Raw genomic sequence first — 22,213 nt, forward strand, 5'->3', positions numbered from 1 at the left:
CTAATAGCGAATCACAAATTGCATTTCGTTATTAGGGAATGCCTTCCCATTCATTCCTATGGGCCTAGAGGCCAATAGGCATAAATAGGACAGCATTCACAATTTCCGAGTACCAAATAGGTACTTGCAAATTGCGAATGCAATTTCAAGGGTGCTAGGGGGCCTAAAGGCCACTCTGATGCAGCCTCAAAACATGCATGTGTGCACATGTGGCGCAAACACATGCCCTTGGCACATGGCACTTAGACAAATGCTATTTTATGCATTATTCTAAGGAATTGCAAATTACCATCAACTTGAAGTTGATGGACATTTGCGATTCCTTAATGCAAAGACGGAATCCCAGATTGCTTCTTGCATTGCATTTAAGGAATCGCAAATTGTGATTCCCTAAATGCATTTGCAAAATAGGTCATCGCATATTTTGCGATGACCTATTTTGCAAATTGCTTTTGGGTTGATGCATCTGAAATGGCAAAATACCGGTCGCAAAGGGGCCGATTCTGTGAATTGACCCGTTTGGGACCAAGTATTTTGCTGATGCATGTGCCCCTTAGGGCCTTATTATGAGTTTGGCAATGCAGGAGCGGCACCGCCCCACACCGCCAAACCCATGTAAAAACCACCCGTCAGATTAGGAGTTTTCGCCTGTCTGGCTGGCGGTTCTTTGGTGTTCCCAGAGCGGTGCCTATGAAATAGGCACCGCAATGGGAACATCAAAAGCAGTACCTGTATGGCGTGGACCGCTGCAGTCCATGCTTTGCATTTACTGGTATGCATGCACACAAGGGAGCACATGTCCTGCTCCCATGTGTGCATCATATGGCATGGGCCACAAGGGGGCCCTGTAGGGCCCCCTTTGTTTTCTCACAGCCACACTTTTCATGGCGGTCGCACCGACATGAAATGTGTAGCGGAGAGGAAATTAGTAAAATGCTTGGTGGGGCCGCAGCGACCAAGCATATTGCGGTCTCAATACCGCCGCGCCACCACCAGCGATCTCTGATCTCTGGCGGTGGGGGTGGTAGCAGGGTGGCCTGACCGCCCTGGTCATGATGGGGCAGTCAGAAGGCGACCACCGATGCGCCTCCACGAGTCTGGCAGTCCGTGGCCCGCCAGAGTTGTAATAAAGCCTTAAAATTTGTTGTAATTATATAATCTGAGTACAAGCAAAATTACTGCACCTTAAGGCTTTGTAACACCACTTTCTTCCCTTCTACTCAGTTAAGGAAAACCAATAATTTGAAAAGGAAAATCAAGCAAATTCATTGAGGGGTTTTATTGATGTCATTCTTGCGAAGTAAGAATTACTTTGCTGTGTGGTTATAGCCAATCTGCATATATTGTGACACATTGCTTCAGTAGTGTAATGTAACACAGATGGTTGCACATTCAATAAGACCAGTTTGCTTTTTGGCAGATGATTTGTAAACGAGCTCATACTCATGCAAATATTTTAATTGACATTTTAAGAACATTTCACAGTAAGTTGAATCCTACCGCATTTATATTTAATTTGGCATTTACTCAAAATCAGTTAAACATTTCTGAAAGAGTATGGGACTTCTTTAGAGTTTGATGTCCCTAAACGCTCTGATGTCCCTAAATGCTTGGTTAAAATCGTGTTAATCTCCATTTTCTTTCCTAGTGCAAACTTCCACTTCCTCGGCAGGTGGAAACCTTTGACAGATGGCCCGCCCGACATTGACCATCTGTCAAAGTAACGAGGATTCCCGCCCTATTAACCCCTTCCCTGCTCATGACGGAATCACTCCGTCATGAGCCACGGTCGCGCTGTGCTCATGACGGAGTGGTTCCGTCATGCTGCGGCCGTTGGCGGCCGCTCCGCCCACGCGGCGCCTTTTCTCCGCCTGTGCGGGCGTGTAACGTAAGTGGGCGGCGCCGTAACGGAACCACTCCGTCATGAGCACAGCTCGCCCGTGACTCATGACGGCGTGGTTCCGTCATGAGCACAGCGGCGCCGCGCTCACCGAAAAACCCCCCCAGCGCCGCGGCGGAATTCACGCCGCGGCGGAATTCGCGCCGCGGCGAAGGGGTTAAGGGCAGGTGGCCTGACATAACTTTTTCTGTTTAGGACTGCCAAGGAAAGCCTTGCGATCTTGAAAAGCAAAAGAATAAATGTTTGTTTAGGACTGTTTGTTTTCTGGTTTTTTTTTCACTTAAAAACCCTGCTTTAGGAGTTTGTAAGTGAAAAAGAAAATACTTTTCTGTGCAGAAACATTGATCATGATGCCCTCATAGCGAAGCTTCAGTGCCTTCAGCACAGAGATCTTCACCGGCATAGAGAACTCTAAATATGGCGGGCTCTGGTCCATCAGGACAGTAGAGAACATTCCTCCGCAGACCTGGCTAAATGGAGTACACCACGCCAAACTAAGGGGCATATTCACAAGCCCCTATCGCCGCCACAACGCCACTTTCACTGACGTTGTGATGGCGATACAGGCCTCGCCTTATTCTCAAGGCAGCGTAAAGCCACTTAACGTGGCTTAACGCTGCCTTGTGAATAAGGCACCCTTTCACGCTGTATTTAGCATGAAAGGGGAGGGTAATGGGTGTTGCAGTGGGTGTTCCACCGCAACACCCATTGATTTTGACATTGCCCCCTATTCACAAGAACAGCGTAAATAGGAGGCAGCGCCAAAATGAAGACCAGGAAAATCCTGTTTTTAAACAGGCGAAACGAGGAGAAATGCTTTATTTCTCCTCGTTTTTGCTTTTTCCATGTGTGCTGCCTTGTGCAGCACACATGGAAAAATCAAATTGCCATGGTTTGTGTATGTACAGGAAAGATGTACCTTCCTGTACATAAACAAACCTTTTTTTAAAAATGCCATTCTGTCACTTTCATGTGTGCTGCATAAAGCAGCACACATGAAAGTGAGAGAATTGCATTAAGGATTGTTTACATACACGAAGGGACACCTTCCTACACAAAAACAAACCTTCCCTGCACACAGTCACCCTTGCACTCTGGTGCAAGGGTGCCTGCGTTGGCACTAAGTTGTTAACCTTAGCGCCATCGCAGGGGGAAACGCAAGGCTGCACCATATCCTTGTGAATATGGTGCAGCCTTGCTTTTCCGAAGTGGCGGAGAGAGGCGTTAAGCCACGAAGGCTAACGCCTCTCTCCGCCACTTCCTTGTGTATATGCCCCTAAGTGCCAAAGGCAAGCTGCAGAAAGTAAATAGAGCCACTGAGTTCTGCTAATGGCTTCACTATTAAATCACATTGCAAGTTAGAGTGAAAACAGTGATGTTAAACATAATAAGCCACGACCTTTATATATTTTAGCATGCAATGCAACTTTTATTTTAAACTAATTAAAATGCCTGATATATTTTCAAAACAAGATTGCTAACATTTTCCTTGCAAAACTGGCTACACATGGGTTAGTATCTAGCAATTCCAATTTCCAGAAACTGCACAAAAACGTTTTAACTGTGAAAATGTTCCCCTTGTTTTTTACAAAGTTGTGCAGAATTATATATTTGCCATGGCACTGACAGTGAATGTGAAAATGAAAAAGACAATAAAGAAATGTTTGCAAAAAAAACCACAAAGTTGTGTAAAAGGTTTACATGTTTTCAGCAAACCAAGCGATCCATTTCAATTCAATTTGACACATTTCTTTTTAATAAACCCAAATTACTTGAATTCATTATAAGCAAATCAGCCCAACTTCAAACGTATTTACATTAATTATCACATTTTAATAACAATTGGATTTTTTTTCAAATTTTACAGATGCTAATACTTTTTGTATTTAGCTTTTACAGTATGGAGTACAACTTCCTTTTAAAAGAAAAGCCCTATTGTTCAAAAAGAAAAATCCAGCTCCTAAGAGGCAAATTCTGGAGCATGAATCGTTTTCTTCTGAGAACTAAACTTTCCTTTTTTATACAATAATCTATCTACTTTAATGTTTAAAAAAAAATGTGTTTATTAAAGTTTCACTGTTATAATGAAAAAACAACTGGGACAATAGTACACCATGTGTAGGATCACGTGTTCGCTATGCACCAAAACACCGAGGAGCGGGGTGATACCAGTGATTAGCATGAACAGTGGTGGCTCCTCCGCTAATGCGGAGGAGCGGCGCCCCACTGTTTTTAAGCAGTGTAACAAAGGAAAAATAAAATGGTAATAACTGAACGTTATTATCATTTTATTTGTTCCTGCGGCTGGGGCGAGCGGGGCTGTTCCGATAAAAGGGCAGGGCAGAGGAGGAGGGGTGTGCCCAATCCTAAGTGCATATGACTGTTTGGCCGGCCCTCTCGGGCTGGCCAAACAGTCATGCGCACTTTCCCTTGTCTCCACACAGGCTGCATTACAGCTTGCGTGGAGAACATGCCCCAGGCTCCATGTTCCTGGCTGAGCATCGAACCACAACGCTCAGACCGATCACAGTGCTGCATTGCAGAATTGTGATTGGCTAGGGAAGCCTGGGTGCTTAGCAATCACAACGCTGAATTGCAGCATTGTGATTGGTCAGGGGAGCCTGGGTGCTTTCCTGGTTACTGAGTCGTGAAAGAGGAGAGACGCGGCAACGATAAGGTAAGTTATTTTTCCTTTTATTTATTTTTTATACATCCCCGTCGCCATCCCCAATCCGTGCCGGCCGTCACTTAGCATGAAGGGCTTGAACACATAAATAATAGAGCTCCATGTCCAGTGCCTCAAAACCTGCCTCCTGAAAAGGTAAGGTAAGGATTTTCCACTTAAATCATGGCTGCTTTCCCACCCAAACTAACCGTATCATCTGAGATTGCAGCTCTCTAAAGAAGAACTGGTAAAGTGGGATAGGGATGCTCATGAATAGGTATAGGATTTTGGGAGGAGCTCCATTTTCATCAAAGCAATGCACCCTGCAAGGGACAATGGGTGGGAGATACATCATGAGATCTACTCAGGGATGGTGTTGATCGCTGTCCCATAATTGGCGCGGATCACCCCCTCCCAGTTTCAAAATATCCTTACCTCAGTCGCGTCCCATGCAGGTAAGTGCGGTGGGGAGGTGGGGCGGGAGGGCAGTGACAAACAACAGAATAGGGGAAATAAATACATAAATAAATAAAACCACTTACCATACACTCGCTGCATCGCCGATTATACTATATGTGCTTCTTTGTATCTGTTTATCTTTTTATACGTGTTTTGTGCTGTTCACTAATGGGACATTTTGTTGTCAATTTTGTGCCGATGGTAGAGACTGGTCAATCACACAGAGCAAACAAAGGACAGTCTTTTCAGAATGGAATTTTGAAATAAGTCCAACATCTTTATGTCTTTTGACACCTTGATTTCTAGAATGAGGTATTTTGCACGTTGTAGTGTCTCTTGGAAAAGGGGAATGCTTTGCAAGACAGCAGGTAAGTCTATTAATTACATCTTGTGTAATTCTTCAGGTCTAAAGCAGAAAGTGCCCTCAATCTCTGAACATATGCATCTTAGATAAACAGATGCCAACTGTTCAACCAAAGAGAAAGAACAGCACGTGAAAAAAGAAAGCATTGACGCCCACTAGGTACCCTCAATTGATTACACTAGGTCAGACCTCCCACTAGGAGTGCAGCGTTCTGATTCCATCTGCCCATGTGGAAACCCAGGTTCTTCTCCTTCACAAAATTGAGGAATCTGCCCAAAGCATGGTAGAGATTATAAAGAGGAAAGGTACTTTTTCAAGTGTGGGCCTCAATGTACAGTCCTGATGATGTGGAAACATTTTACATGCATCATTCTGTTCTCTTTCTTACGTTGTAGGTATCTTTTGTATCTGCAAATTAAAAGAGATATCTTCCATGGTCGCCTCCTCTGCTCTTTTGCTGATGCTGCCTTCCTGGGTGCCTGTATTGTGCAAGGTAAGAAAAGTGCTTGGCCTACAAGATAAGGCAGCAAAATATTTAATCTATTTCGCAAGTAAACATACATGTAAGAGTTGTATCAAAAAAGATGTATTCTAACTCAACATCACTGCCAGTAGGAAATCAATACATTTTCCCAATCATTTTTTCCTACTATTCTGACCACACATTACACCTTGTTGTCATAGAGACCAAAAGGGGAGTATAAGCAGCACTTATTTGATTTAATTTTTTTTCTTTGTTTCATTTATTATTTTCAATTGTGTTCACATTATTTCTTGCTTGGACAATTTTTCTTCCCTTCTGAGTTGGCTTTCTTTTCAATCCCTTGATTCTTTTCCATCTGCATTTAGCCCCTCCATAGTCTGTCTCTCCTGCCTCCCTTCACAAGGTGTTTACTTCTGCTTTCATTGCTTCTCTACTTTGGCTTCCATGTCCAGGTTCTTCTACATTTCCTAATTATTGTTTTAAATGCATCAATGGCCTAGTACAAACAAGCACATCTCTCTTTGCTTCCTTCTTTCTATGTTTCCTGGCATCATTTTCATTCTGCTTCCCAATTCCTTTGAGCCACCCTCTCCCTCACTCTGACCACCTCAGCCAGTCCATAATGATTTCAGTATTTTTCTCTCCCGGATTCTAAGCCTTGGAATGCATTGCTTATCCATATCTGCTCTATTCCTAGGCTGTAGTTTTTCCATCTGCTACTAAAGGATCACCTTATACCAGTGCCTCTCGAGGATAATTTTCTGTTCATACCTTGCAATCTGATGTTGCTTTCATTGTGATCTTATTGTATTATTGTTCGGTTATGTGTTTCGTTTAAAGAACTACACACATTTAATACAATGAAATTACATGTAGAGGATTTCACTCAAATTTGGATCAGGTCAGGCTGTCTAGTAAGGCATATTGCTCATAAGCAACATAGTCGAGCATAATGTTTAAAATCAACTGTGAATCATTTGGGGACAATTATTGAAGGGCGAGGATTAAGGCCAGGTAAGACAATGGTTTTGAGCACAATACTCATATCTCTGCACACAGTTCCTTCACTTAGTGAATTTGGCCTTCATCCTCTTCTCTTCTCCTCTTTTCCTCAGTTGATGCACTGTTATTTATAAGTATAATATTTTGAAGCAAATCTATTAACGTCTGACTCCCGTGCATTGGTGATTTCCAACTCCTGCCAATGCCCACACGGAGAACATTAAAAAGTGTATTTGGACTCCTGACACAGTGTTCAATTAATGAGTGATATGGGATCCCACCAGTCAGTGATCTCTGACCTTATGAAGAGCTCATCTGTGTGTGCTCCTGTATTTATTCATAGGTCCTCTGAATTTTCTTGTGTGTTACTGGAAATCAGATCACAAATATATTGGCTTTTACACCTTTCAGAGCAATCCCTAGAGAAACTGCTTAAGCTGTCAGCTCATGTTAGACTTGCCATCCTTGCTTTGGTATGCCCCATACATTTTTGCCTTCAACCTTCCTGTTTGCTGACTTTGTTTTGCTGGCTTTAGGAATCTGCTCACTTTACCACTGCTAGCCATTGATAAAGTGCTTGTGCTCTCTCTCTAAAACATGGTACAATTGGCTTATACACAATTCGCATATTTAATTTACTTATAGGTCTTTAGTAAAATGGCATCACCTGTGTCCAGGACCTGTAAACTACATGCTACTAGTGGGCCTGCAGTACTGAAGTAGCACTTAAGACCAGCCGCGGCCCGTGGAGGGAGTTCCGTGGGGCGGTAAGGCGGGGCGGGGGAGGGGCAGGGTGGGGGGTTCTAAAAACCGGAATATGGATAATTGCAGGTAAGTAAACAATTAAATAAATAAAACGAATTTCGTAGCGCGCGCTGCATCGCACAATGCGATGCAGCGCGCGCTACGAAATTCGTTTTATTTATTTAATATATATTTATTTAATATATAGTGCCCTCTGGCTGACCTTGACCTAGACCTCTTCATCACTGAAGCCTGGCTAGTAGATGATTCTGCTCCCACAATATTCCTGACGGGTATGAAATCTTGATCAAAAACTGCCCAAATAAAATGAATGACAGCAGGTTAGCAGTAATTCACAAAACACTTTACTAGCCTCCAGTATTAAAGAATATTCAGACCTGAAATATTTCTTCTTGGCCTCCTTCCTTCTCATCTGTTGAACACCCCTAAATAACTCAGCTTTCAATGATGCTCTCCTGGCCTCAATTAAACAATAATATTAATCACCCAAACATTTCGATCTTAGGAGATCTCAACAATTGGCTGAAGACACTGGCGGTATATCAGGCTTCTTGCCTACTCACTAAACTTGAAGCATTTGAAGTCCATCAACTACTCACAGGATTCACTCGCTCAACAGGCCACATTCTTAATGCTATCTTCCCCTCAAAGAGTTTAACCACTGTCATGGGAAATACCCCCCATATATGGATCACCACATCATCAACTTTGAACTTCCCCATGGAACACTGCCAACACTTGGTTGTGGTACAAGTATGTCTGGTAGACCCTGAGAGAAACCTGAGCTAAACTCCCTCCAAGCAAATATCACTGCTACTCTTTACCTTGCAATATCTACAAAGAAATTGCGTTATGGATGATAAGAGCTCTCAACAAAGTGATTCTCATCCAATCAGTTGTCAACTCCATCGCCGGAAGATGGGATGGATAAACAAAATGGAAACCTTGGCCAAACGAGAACCAGGAGCTTCAAAACACAATACATGTAGATCTGCATAGAGAATGACAAACAATGGCTCCAAGGACAGTACAGAGTATACAAAATATTAAAAATATCGCCAAGAAATTAAAAGATCTCAATTCACTGTTCCCATCTCAGATGTTGCAAGTCATACTACGGAGCCCTTCAAACTTCAAACTTCACTCTGAATTCTATAACACAACCTGCACCTCAACCAGCATAGAAGGAATTTAGGAGCTCTCCAACTTGAACACTGCATTGAAAAGTCAGATAACCTAAAAGCACAGTGTTTCTCTGAAAGAAATCAGTAACATCCCCAGCACATACTTTGCCAAATCATGCTACCTCCACAGTACAAATGATACTGTGCTCTTTCAAATTGCAAATCATAAAAGAGACCTGTGAGCTCATCCAAACGTAATCAGTTTCTTTTGAACTTTTATTGTCCTTTTATCAATAGTACACAACAATTCAGCGCTGTCAACAAATGGTTGCATTCAGATACTGTAACAATAGAAAATCACATGAGATAATTACCATACACCATAATAGTTACACAGTGCATGGATATGTCCTTTAATATACAGATGCAGGAGTGTTAGGGGCACATGTAAAGCTCAGTGTCAGTACTCTCATCACTTGATTGCACTCCAGCAGAGTACAAAGATTTGTTATGCTATGCCCCCAGGTTTCCAGATCATGCCATAGTTTTCCATCCCTTCTACTGCATTTCATATGCATCACTCACCCCAAACTTCACTCAGCTACATACTCTGTCCCATCTAGGTGATAGTCACCCACCTCCTGGCTAACACCACTGCCAGCTGTAGAATCTTGATATTTTACAGCTCTTGGGCCTGATAATGTTCCCCAGTAGACAGAACCGTGGTGTAAGGGTACCTGTGGTCAAATTATGTTTATCAACCACCAGGGTCCAGAAAGCTTGTACTGGAGGGCATCCCCAGGCCCTATGCATATAATCAGCTCCCAAAACGCTTCTTTGAGGGCAGGCAGCTGATCTATTTGGTGATATATTGCTTAAAGCCAGAGGTGTCACATAAGTACGATGCGATGAAGGAAGTTAAAATGTGTTAATTTAAAGTAAGCATTGCTGGAGACTGTCTTTAATATGATACAGATTTGTACCCATTCAGTGTCATTGAGTGGGTCACTCAAATCAGTTTCCCATACAGATAACCCACTCCTTTATGGTCGGTGAAAGAACCCCTGTCTCTCTGGCCTACAGGAAACCTGTGAGAGCAGCTGAGTATTTCTGATAGAATGCTGCCAGGAATCTGTCCCTCCCCCAGGAGTCTTATTCTTAGATAGCATCAGTAGAACAGGACTCAACCCTTCTAGGGTTATTTTCAAATCTAGTTCTACAACCAATTCTTCCTCAACCTGCGAGAGATCAATATGCTTAAAGAAAGCCTGAATCCGGTCGACCATGATATGGGTGTTCCCCATATAGACTGCCTCCAAATGATGCTGAAAAGTGGCCACAACAGCATCTTGCCAAGTTACTACCTTGCCCTCTGCAGTTATAAAGTGTGATATGTGGATGACAGCCATCTCCCTATGCAAGATCCAGGTCAAACGTTTGCCTGACTTATTGCCCTCATTGTGTAACCTCCAACAGCACTGCTTCAAAGAGTACATATCTAGCCTATCCCAGGTGTCCGCAATCTGACGGTGAAAACATGCTTCCTCCTGTCACAGCTCCAGCCCAGACAGTTCCTGCACCTGCAGGGCAACCAAAATTGCCTAGTCTGTTTGCATCTTTTTGTGACTGTCTCCGCACCCCACATGTCAGCCCCATGCACTGTCCCCGCATTACGGCCTTCGTGGCTTCCCATTTGGTGGGCCTACATTGTGCTGTGCCTCAATTATGCCCCATGTAGTCGGTCACGGCTTGTGACAGAGCATCTTTACCCAGGCCTTCAATCAGGACATCCACTGGGATTCTCCACACTGGACTCTGTGCTTCAGGTCAATCCCACTTCAACATGCAACAGACGGGAGAATGATCAGACAAGAATCTTGGCAAATGCATCACAGGCACCAGCTCATTAAGGAGGATTCCGACTATCAATACAGTCTACTGAAAGTATTTTGTGTAAGTGAGTGGTATGTGTACACTTTGTCCAGCAGCCAATGTGAGCGGCAGGCATCAGAAAGCCCCAAATTGTGCATCACCACCCACAAGGCGGACATCATACTGGGACATCATACTGAGTTTAGTGCCAAATTGAGGAGGCAACCTGTCTAAATCCCCATCTAGCACACATTTGAAATCCCCCATACACAGAAGGCGCTCATCCACATCTTGGCTTACCAGATTTCGTATTTTGAAAACTAAGTGCAGATCATCCATATTTGGAGCATATGTAGTAACCAGAGATATGACCCTGCCATCCAGTGCACCCTGAAGGAATATATATCTACCCTCTACGCTAGCCTCCACATAAGTAAGGGAGAACAGTGTTCCCATAGCTACCCAAACCAGGATGCCTCTGGCATACGTAGAGTATGATGCATGATATTCCTGCCCCTTCCATTTGTTTGCCACCTTCTCAGCTTCAGTATCATTGTGATGGGTTGCTTGTATACTGGCTATGCTAATTTTGTGACGCTTCAGGAAGGAGAGCACCCTATACCTTTATATGCACGACCTCAACCCATAGACATTCCTTGTTAGAATTCTGTATTCATCTCAAGGATAGCTCCCATGTCCTGTAGTTCTATGAAAACTTGAAATTGCTGCATTAACATACGTTGTCAGTCTAAACACAATAATTAACTTCCACCCAACCTGGACAAACATAGTGACACATTGATAACATAAGCCCACCTTGATCATGTGCCAGGACTGACACAGTGTCCCCAACCTATCCAACAGGGATAGGACCCAAAAATACAACTTCCACAATCAACTGTCTAGTGCTAGTATACAAATTGTAACCCACCTTTGTAGGTGGCATATAAACCACTCTGCAATAGTAAAAATAAGTTCATGCTTCAACAACTAAATGCTGCACTAGTGGGGATCAGCTGCAGCTCATGCAGGTATGAGTGGTTGGGCGGTGGGGCCGGGTGGGGGGGGATTTCCACAGACGATGACGAGGGAAAAATTAGGAAAATTAATTATTTATTTCATTTCCCTAATGATCATCTGTCGAATCCCGCCCACAAACCCGGCCCCACCTCCTCAACGCTCTCACCTGCACAGGCTGTGGCTGGTGGGGATGGTACTATAATTCCACAATGGGCAGTTCAGCTAGGGTCAAAAAGGTGTGTACAACTATCATAACGCCTCATATATATTAGAGATCTCACCAACGAGCCAGTTTGTATAACCATGATGCCCCCATACCGCAGTCTACAGGCCGCATTGCAATGTACAGCTAGTGGTGTGAAGACAGCAGATCCCCCATCTCCTAGGTAAAGGTTACACAGTAGATTTAAGTAAGAGTATGTTACAGAGATTAGCCTGGCAATTTATCAGTTATTATCATTTCTGGCACAATTTCTGTAGCGGCATATTGAGTGTCAGGGACCAAACTGTCCAAGGGAAGAGCTGGATGAGGTGGTAAGTTTCCGTCTAGAATCCTGGGTACCAAAATAGAGGTAAGCCTTGAACTGATTATATTTGGAATATCACTTAGAGGTGAAAGAAATTATGTATTGAAAAAATCTCAGGCACATCTGTTATATATATTGATAATTATAGCACGCAGGGAAATCTGCACGAAATGGGTAGTTCAGAGTGCACCATCACTGAGTGAGTGGATTGCATATGTCAAATACACCTGTAGGGCTGATTGTATAAGTGGGTCAGTTAAAAGAATAACAATGTGGGGCCCATTACGGGACATATTGACAGGAACCACCGAAGGGGGGAACCCACGTCCGATAAATCTATTTGGAATATTATCTAACCTGTCCAATGATTAAGACACACCTCAACTATGATGGAGAATGGTGTGACCGAGCATATCTCCAGTATATATAGTTGGAAGAGGTCCATATGGATTTCAAAGATGAAGCTATCTCGAATATATGCCCCAGTGAGACTGCTAATAACTTTAGATCTTGGGTCAGTGTCATGTATGAGGACTAAAAAAAATAAAAAAAGGGAAGAGCTGGAGGCGCATCTCAAGAGACTGCGAGATGGTAGTGCCTTAGCGGAGGGGATTTGGGCCCTTTTTGTACCCTCCGGCTCTGATCTTTGTAAGGAGCTTGAGGAATAAAAGAGTTGTTTTCAATTCAATTTTTAAAATACAGTGCAACCCATTTGGCTACACAGTAAAGCTCCAAGTCGGGAAATCAGGTTAAACATGTATTTATAACAATTTTAAAGCCAGCAAAATATAAATCAATCTCAAGAACATCGCATAACAATACAAAATTGTCAATGGACTTCCAGCTCTACAAAATTAATTCTCAATAGTGAGTAGCCAATGAAAACCTCAGTAAAGGTTGGTACAGAACAACAAAACTTTAGCAGTATAAGAGGATTGAAAAGTTTGATCTCCCTGTCTATGATTCATGAAGATTTCTGAATCTTCAATTAAACTACTCTAATGCTAATCTAGGCTTTGATTAAATCTATAATGCAAGGAGTACCCACCCCCAAGTGGTTTGGCGGATTGTGTGGCGACCTTTGGACATTCTAAAAAACTTTAGGAAACGCCGAAAACACCGCTTGCTGAAAAACTTGCCTGCCCATTATCTAATGGAGTGCGACTTCGCTGTAATTGATTGCTTACTTAGGCAGTACTTACAGGCTGTAATCGGGACAGTCAGCGGTGGGGTGAGGGACCGGAAAAGCTGCTCATTGCCCATTTAAAACAACTAGGCACGCACTGGGAGAAAGGAGCAGACACAGCCCACTGTGGTTAGTACTCACGCTATGGTGTCTGCTCTGTGCGAATTCAGATTTCTGAGTTCGGGCCATTCCCGGTGTAAGAGTGTCAGCGATGCCTCAGCCAATCGAAGAGGGGCTTTTTGCCACAAAAGTGGGCTGGACAACCATTTGAATTTTTGCGGCATCTGAAGAAGTTTGACAAAACGAAACGCGTCATGCCGATGGTAATGAATAAAGGGCGGATAATCTGGTAACCCGTGTGTGCTCTGCTTTCTTCAACTTTGGAGGGAGAGTGGTTTGGATGTTTGGGTGCGGCCACAAGCACCGTACAGGAGTACCCACCCCCAAGTGGTTCGGCGGATTGTGTGGCGACCTTTGGACATTCTAAAAAACTTTTGGAAACGCCGAAAACACCGCTTGCTGAAAAACTTGCCTGCCCATTATCTAATGGAGTGCGACTTCGCTGTAATTGATTGCTTACTTAGGCAGTACTTACAGGCTGTAATCGGGACAGTCAGCGGTGGGGTGAGGGACCGGAAAAGCTGCTCATTGCCCATTTAAAACAACTAGGCATGCACTGGGAGAAAGGAGCAGACACAGCCCACTGTGGTTAGTACTCACGCTATGGTGTCTGCTCTGCGCGAATTCAGATTTCTGAGTTCGGGCCATTCCCGGTGTGAGAGTGTCAGCGATGCCTCAGCCAATCGAAGAGGGGCTTTTTGCTACAAAAGTGGGCTGGACAACCATTAGAATTTTTGCGGCATCTGAAGAAGTTTGACAAAACGAAACGCGTCATGCCGATGGTAATGAATAAAGGGCGGATAATCTGGTAACCCGTGTGTGCTCTGCTTTCTTCAACTTTGGAGGGAGAGTGGTTTGGATATATATATATATATATGTATATATATATATATATATATATATATGTCGCTCCAAGTACACCAAAGTACGAGTCACTCTTTACGGGCGGGTGCCGAATGCGGTGGTGTACCGCACGAAATGCAAGCTCCAAAGATTCCCCCGTCCTCTGGAAGGAAAAACGGCACTCACGGGGCTTTCGTTTCAGCAAGGTTTAATGGTTTAAACCGAATACAAACAGACGCGTTTCAGAATAGATCCTTCTTCAGTGTTTGCATTACGTGCTGTGAGGCGCCATTAAAAAGAGTCACACTAGTTGACCTAGACATAAACAGGGGACTAACGCATTTCCTTCATGCGCGCCATCTTAAAGTGGTCAATTATGCATGGTTCATGAAGTACAGTTGGTAAATACAACATATTATGCATTTCACATGAAAATTCATCAGCATGCTTGATTTTATAATCATAACCTTGCTATGACCAATCAGTTAATTACGGTTTTACCGTGTATCGGTCAATTGCACCAAATAGAATGCGCTGCAAGTGTCCCTCATTTATCATTATTTAGCCGTGTATCGGCAAATGCTTTTAATGTCCCAGGTTCTTCACCAGTCAATATTTCAATGATCCGTGATCACATTAAATTACATTACATAACTATTGGTTACCCAGATGAACTGTCAATTCTTCCCCACCATTTAACCCGTTCGGGGACTTGGATTGGAGATCTATGATATATCGTGATTCGAGTCTTCGCAATTTCAGTACCCTGTCTCCTCCCCTTACATCAAATGGGACACAGTCTATGCTGAAATACTGCAACAGGTCCCTGTTGCTATTGTGCTTGAGGGCAAAATGACGTGCCACAGGATAGTTAAAATCTTTTTTTGCAATTGCACGCATATGCTCCAGCACTCTAAGTTTGACACAATGTATTGTGCTCCCTATGTATCTTAGCCCACAGGGACATTTCAGGCAATAGACCGAATGTGTGGTGTTACAGGTCATAAATTTCTTGATTTTTTTGGGTGATTTCAGGCCTTTAATCTCATACGTCAACACCCTTTTGCTGTACGCACAGGCCTTACACCTTCCACAGGGGAAAAAACCTTTCATTTCATTTATGGTTCCCTGTTTAGATGGTATAATGTCTAGATGGCTATGTACCAAGCTGTCTTTGAGTGATCGAGCCTTTTTAACAGTGATTAAAGGTCCTGCTGGAATATCTGTGCCAATAATGGCATCGGTTTTCAATATGTGCCAATTTTTCTTCATTATTAATCTTAGACTGTTGGCATCTTCCGAGAAGGTAGTTATCATACGGAATTTGCCAATTTGATCATCACGGACTTTTGGCTGGAATAAGTCCTTTCTAGGTATTTTTTCTACCTTTTTAAGGGTGTTTTCAAGGAGACCTAGGGTGTAACCTCTCTCTATGAACCTATTTATGCTTGCTCTGGCTGCCAATTTAAAATCGCTTTCTTCAGAGCAGTTCCTTTTCAGTCTAAGAAATTCCCCAAACGGAATACTGTTTTTTAGTCTTTGGGGATGGCTGCTAGCCGCATGTAGAGTGCTATTTCCAGCAGTCGGCTTTCTATATAAGGCCGTTGTGATTTTACCCTCCTGTATCTCGACTCTCAGGTCAAGATAGTTTACTGCCACCAAACTTATCTCGCCTGAGAATCGTAGATTGATCTCATTCTTGTTTAGATGTTCAATATATCTTTCTGCTTGATTCACCGTGCCATTCCATACCAGGAAAAGGTCGTCTATATACCTGTACCACGATATGACTTTATTGGTCCAGTCTATGTTTGCTTCAGACCATGCCACCTGCTCCTCCCACCAGCCCACGAACAAGTTCGCGTAACTGGGGGCGAAGCAGGTGCCCATCGCGGTACCCGAGATTTGTCTAAAGAGGTCCCCCTGGAAAATAAAGATGTTATTATGCAGACAGAATCCGATAAATTCCAACAGCATCTCGTTATGAGTGCTAAATTTCAAGGATCGTTTTTGGAGAAAGTATCTCACTGCATTTATACCTTGTGTATGGTTAATACAAGTGTATAAACTCGTAATGTCTAAAACGATCAGGCAATAAGATGGTTGCCAAGTGAGTTTCTCAATATGTCTTATGAAGTCAGTGGAGTCTTTAATATAGGATTTTAGTCCCAGTACGGCTTCAAATAAAAAATGATCCAAGAATCTAGAGAGATTTTCTGTCAAGCTTCCTATAGAGGAAACTATCGGTCTACCCGGTGGTTGATTTCTATTTTTGTGCACCTTAGGTAGGTGATAAAATGTGGGTAGGACAGGGTTGTTAGTTCTTAAAAATAAGTATTCATCAAAGTCCAACATAGATTGCTCGTACCACTTTTTTATTAAAGTATGTAGTTGTTCTATACTTGTTTGATATTTCTCCATTGTAGTTATCTCATAGCAACTCTTGTCTCCCAGCTGTCGTGTAGCTTCTGCTACATACATTTCTCTTGGAATTAGCACAATGTTTCCTCCTTTATCAGAAGGTTTGAAAATGATCGACTTGTCCTGTTCCACTCATGAGTCAGAGACTAACGCGGGTGGGCATAGAACAAGAAACACCTAAAAGTGGCATGAAATTACCCTCAAAGTTTCTACCACAAATGCCTTTCGACGCCATAGATACCTTCTCCGAAGCTGTCATCAAGGAGTTAATCAAATTCAGAGGAAACAACAATGGAAAGACTCGGAAAAAAGACAACTTAACCAAAGCACAGAAAACTGCCATCAAAGATTTGGAACAGGACAAGTCGATCATTTTCAAACCTTCTGATAAAGGAGGAAACATTGTGCTAATTCCAAGAGAAATGTATGTAGCAGAAGCTACACGACAGCTGGGAGACAAGAGTTGCTATGAGATAACTACAATGGCGAAGTATCAAACAAGTTCTTAAAAATAAGTATTCATCAAAGTCCAACATAGATTGCTCGTACCACTTTTTTATTAAAGTATGTAGTTGTTCTATACTTGTTTGATACTTCGCCAGCTTCGGAGAAGGTATCTATGGCGTCGAAAGGCATTTGTGGTAGAAACTTTGAGGGTAATTTCATGCCACTTTTAGGTGTTTCTTGTTCTATGCCCACCCGCGTTAGTCTCTGACTCATGAGTGGAACAGGACAAGTCGATCATTTTCAAACCTTCTGATAAAGGAGGAAACATTGTGCTAATTCCAAGAGAAATGTATGTAGCAGAAGCTACACAACAGCTGGGAGACAAGAGTTGCTATGAGATAACTACAATGGAGAAGTATCAAACAAGTATAGAACAACTACATACTTTAATAAAAAAGTGGTACGAGCAATCTATGTTGGACTTTGATGAATACTTATTTTTAAGAACTAACAACCCTGTCCTACCCACATTTTATCACCTACCTAAGGTGCACAAAAATAGAAATCAACCACCGGGTAGACCGATAGTTTCCTCTATAGGAAGCTTGACAGAAAATCTCTCTAGATTCTTGGATCATTTTTTATTTGAAGCCGTACTGGGACTAAAATCCTATATTAAAGACTCCACTGACTTCATAAGACATATTGAGAAACTCACTTGGCAACCATCTTATTGCCTGATCATTTTAGACATTACGAGTTTATACACTTGTATTAACCATACACAAGGTATAAATGCAGTGAGATACTTTCTCCAAAAACGATCCTTGAAATTTAGCACTCATAACGAGATGCTGTTGGAATTTATCGGATTCTGTCTGCATAATAACATCTTTATTTTCCAGGGGGACCTCTTTAGACAAATATCGGGTACCGCGATGGGCACCTGCTTCGCCCCCAGTTACGCGAACTTGTTCGTGGGCTGGTGGGAGGAGCAGGTGGCATGGTCTGAAGCAAACATAGACTGGACCAATAAAGTCATATCGTGGTACAGGTATATAGACGACCTTTTCCTGGTATGGAATGGCACGGTGAATCAAGCAGAAAGATATATTGAACATCTAAACAAGAATGAGATCAATCTACGATTCTCAGGCGAGATAAGTTTGGTGGCAGTAAACTATCTTGACCTGAGAGTCGAGATACAGGAGGGTAAAATCACAACGGCCTTATATAGAAAGCCGACTGCTGGAAATAGCACTCTACATGCGGCTAGCAGCCATCCCCAAAGACTAAAAAACAGTATTCCGTTTGGGGAATTTCTTAGACTGAAAAGGAACTGCTCTGAAGAAAGCGATTTTAAATTGGCAGCCAGAGCAAGCATAAATAGGTTCATAGAGAGAGGTTACACCCTAGGTCTCCTTGAAAACACCCTTAAAAAGGTAGAAAAAATACCTAGAAAGGACTTATTCCAGCCAAAAGTCCGTGATGATCAAATTGGCAAATTCCGTATGATAACTACCTTCTCGGAAGATGCCAACAGTCTAAGATTAATAATGAAGAAAAATTGGCACATATTGAAAACCGATGCCATTATTGGCACAGATATTCCAGCAGGACCTTTAATCACTTTTAAAAAGGCTCGATCACTCAAAGACAGCTTGGTACATAGCCATCTAGACATTATACCATCTAAACAGGGAACCATAAATGAAATGAAAGGTTTTTTCCCCCGTGGAAGGTGTAAGGCCTGTGCGTACAGCAAAAGGGTGTTGACGTATGAGATTAAAGGCCTGAAATCACCCAAAAAAATCAAGAAATTTATGACCTGTAACACCACACATGCGGTCTATTGCCTGAAATGTCCCTGTGGGCTAAGATACATAGGGAGCACAATACATTGTGTCAAACTTAGAGTGCTGGAGCATATGCGTGCAATTGCAAAAAAAGATTTTAACTATCCTGTGGCACGTCATTTTGCCCTCAAGCACAATAGCAACAGGGACCTGTTGCAGTATTTCAGCATAGACTGTGTCCCATTTGATGTAAGGGGAGGAGACAGGGTACTGAAATTGCGAAGACTCGAATCACGATATATCATAGATCTCCAATCCAAGTCCCCGAACGGGTTAAATGGTGGGGAAGAATTGACAGTTCATCTGGGTAACCAATAGTTATGTAATGTAATTTAATGTGATCACGGATCATTGAAATATTGACTGGTGAAGAACCTGGGACATTAAAAGCATTTGCCGATACACGGCTAAATAATGATAAATGAGGGACACTTGCAGCGCATTCTATTTGGTGCAATTGACCGATACACGGTAAAACCGTAATTAACTGATTGGTCATAGCAAGGTTATGATTATAAAATCAAGCATGCTGATGAATTTTCATGTGAAATGCATAATATGTTGTATTTACCAACTGTACTTCATGAACCATGCATAATTGACCACTTTAAGATGGCGCGCATGAAGGAAATGCGTTAGTCCCCTGTTTATGTCTAGGTCAACTAGTGTGACTCTTTTTAATGGCGCCTCACAGCGCGTAATGCAAACACTGAAGAAGGATCTATTCTGAAACGCGTCTGTTTGTATTCGGTTTAAACCATTAAACCTTGCTGAAATGAAAGCCCCGTGAGTGCCGTTTTTCCTTCCAGAGGACGGGGGAATCTTTGGAGCTTATATATATATATATATATATATATATATATATATATATATATATATATATATATATATATTTTTCACACCCAGGTTTACACCGACAGCCAGGTCACTCGCAGGCGGGTGCTCTCCCGTGGCGGTGCCCCAAGTTTCAATACTCCAGCTTCCCAACGTTATCGTTTTTTAACAAAGTCAAGCACTCACGGGAGGGGTGAAATCATTTTTGTACTATGAATATACTGTTCAAAGATGGCCACCCTATTGGAATGTTATGGAGGAGGCTATATTGCCGTCATTGATTTCGCTGCCACATGAATTACGTCAATGTATTTAATGCTTGCGCGCGGCGTTTTGAAATCAGACACTGATGAAGGAAATTCTGAAACGCGTCTGTCTTGCTGTTTGGTTCATCTGCTAAATTAAACGAGAACCGATATGAAACCCCTCCTGTGAGTGCTTGACTTTGTTAAAAAACGATAAAGTTGGGAAGCTGGAGTATTGAAACGTGGGGCACCGCCACGAGAGAGCACGACTTTGTTAAAAAACGATAAAGTTGGGAAGCTGGAATATATATATATATATATATATATATATATATATATATATATATATATATATATATATATATATATACGCACTCCGGAACCAGTAATGCCATACAAACTTCGCAGTCCAGAAATTGCAGCCTGACGCGTTTCAAACAATCTTCCTTAGAGGCCGTTCTCATGTGTTCATTGGCTCAGGCACCCCACCTTTATTTCTAATTTGCTGCCTTTTGATAGGCTCCCGCTCCAATGAGCAATTCAGCAGTCTCCCACAGATTTGTGGTACTTGTAGTGTGGCGCTAATTTTCCCTGGATGAGTGCCAAGTTCACACGATCACTGATTCATACCCTGTATGGGTTCCATGCGCTTAGAAGTCTCTCATTCCTGCACTGTTTCCTTTGTTGCAGACTGGACCCAATTTCCAGCCCACTGACCCGCTTACACTCTTGCGGTGGTGCGTCCCCCGCAGCAGGGCCTGCCGTGTGTAAATGAAAGCTCCAAGGTTTGCCCAGCTGGCAGGGACGCAAGCACCTTATTCCAGCAGCTTTCGTGTATGTGCCTTCTTCTTTGGGAGCAGGATTGTTTGTATATATATTACGCTGTTTCGGTTATAGTTGACTGAGCACCAATAGGATTACGCGTTCTAGTTCACATAATCAAATGAGATTCTGTATTTATGAGATTGATCGGCTCGATAATTTACGTGGCCGTTTCAATACTGCATTCTAAGATGAGTGCGGTTATTGAGAAACTTGAGAAACTTGGGAGTTTTGAATAAAGATATCAATCTTTAATATTTGTTCTAAATATCAAGCATCTGTTTAGCGCTACACTCTACACTATTATGTGACAGTATTTTTCAATTTTGCATTTTTTGTTGAGGAATTTTTTAGAGTGTAGCTGCAATGTATTGAAAGAAACTACAAGTCTTTCTTCCAACACACTAAGTTTGTAGTCACATCACGTGACATTTCACGAGCACAAACGTGTAAAATGGTTGGTTCTATGTTGTAACGATTGTTGGTGATCAAGCCTGCAGGTCAGGCGAAACGCGTTCAACCGGCTGACTGACATTAAAAGAAACTGAACCAGTACACGGCGTCTTCATCCCTGATTTCTTCAAGGCATTTGGCAATGTTTTGCGGACTTTGCTAGGGTAGTCCGCGTTCGACGGCGCACCCTCTGATCTGGTGAGCGGCGGCTGTTACTCGAGCATGGAGGAGGAATAGTTTTCGACCGCTGCCCCCCCCGTACCGAATACAAAGGAGGTGTGGGAGTACACCCCTAAGACAGATTGAAGGCGTATACCTGGGAGCTTGGAGTTGAGCCTGGGGAGTCAGCAGACCCACGCAGGACGACTGCGGTTACCAGGTAGGAAACACCTTGTAAGTCGGTGACGGGAAAAGGGAAAGCCAGTCAATATCGATATCTGCAAGCATTTGTGCGGTGTGGAGACTGACGGTTTCTGGTTCAAAGCGACTAGCTGTAAAGTGGTCGTAATTATGCCAGCTGCTGAAATGAAAGAGAGAGAGGAGGCTGCGCTTTCTATCTTTAATGATACCAGTGTCCCAGTCCAAAAACCTGGCACGAGCGGTAGCAACGATAAAATTACAGATGTGCAAGTACGCCTTAGACGCTTAAAAAAACTCAAGTGTAACGAACTCTCAAAGTGGTGGGAATCCAAGTCTCTTCAACTTTATCTGGAAGTAAAAAGAATTCCCCGGGGTCTCAGTATTATGGTGGCGTCGACCTACGAAGATCCTAACCCGAATATGCTCAGTGAATGGGCAGAAAAC

General features: G+C 42.7%; 1 protein-coding gene across 1 annotated transcript in view; it reads left to right on the forward strand.

The window, feature by feature from the left end:
- FRMD3 (FERM domain containing 3) overlaps positions 1 to 22,213 on the forward strand; it is a 638,046-nt gene that overhangs the window by 457,621 nt on the left and 158,212 nt on the right. The window contains exon 5 of the mRNA XM_085633170.1: positions 5,784 to 5,881. Within this exon, the coding sequence (XP_085489296.1) occupies positions 5,784 to 5,881 (98 nt within the window). The remainder of the gene's footprint in view (positions 1 to 5,783; positions 5,882 to 22,213) is intronic.

Source organism: Triturus cristatus, chromosome 2_1 (genome assembly GCF_964204655.1).
Source record: "Triturus cristatus chromosome 2_1, aTriCri1.1, whole genome shotgun sequence".
Taxonomy (NCBI): Eukaryota; Metazoa; Chordata; class Amphibia; order Caudata; family Salamandridae; genus Triturus; species Triturus cristatus.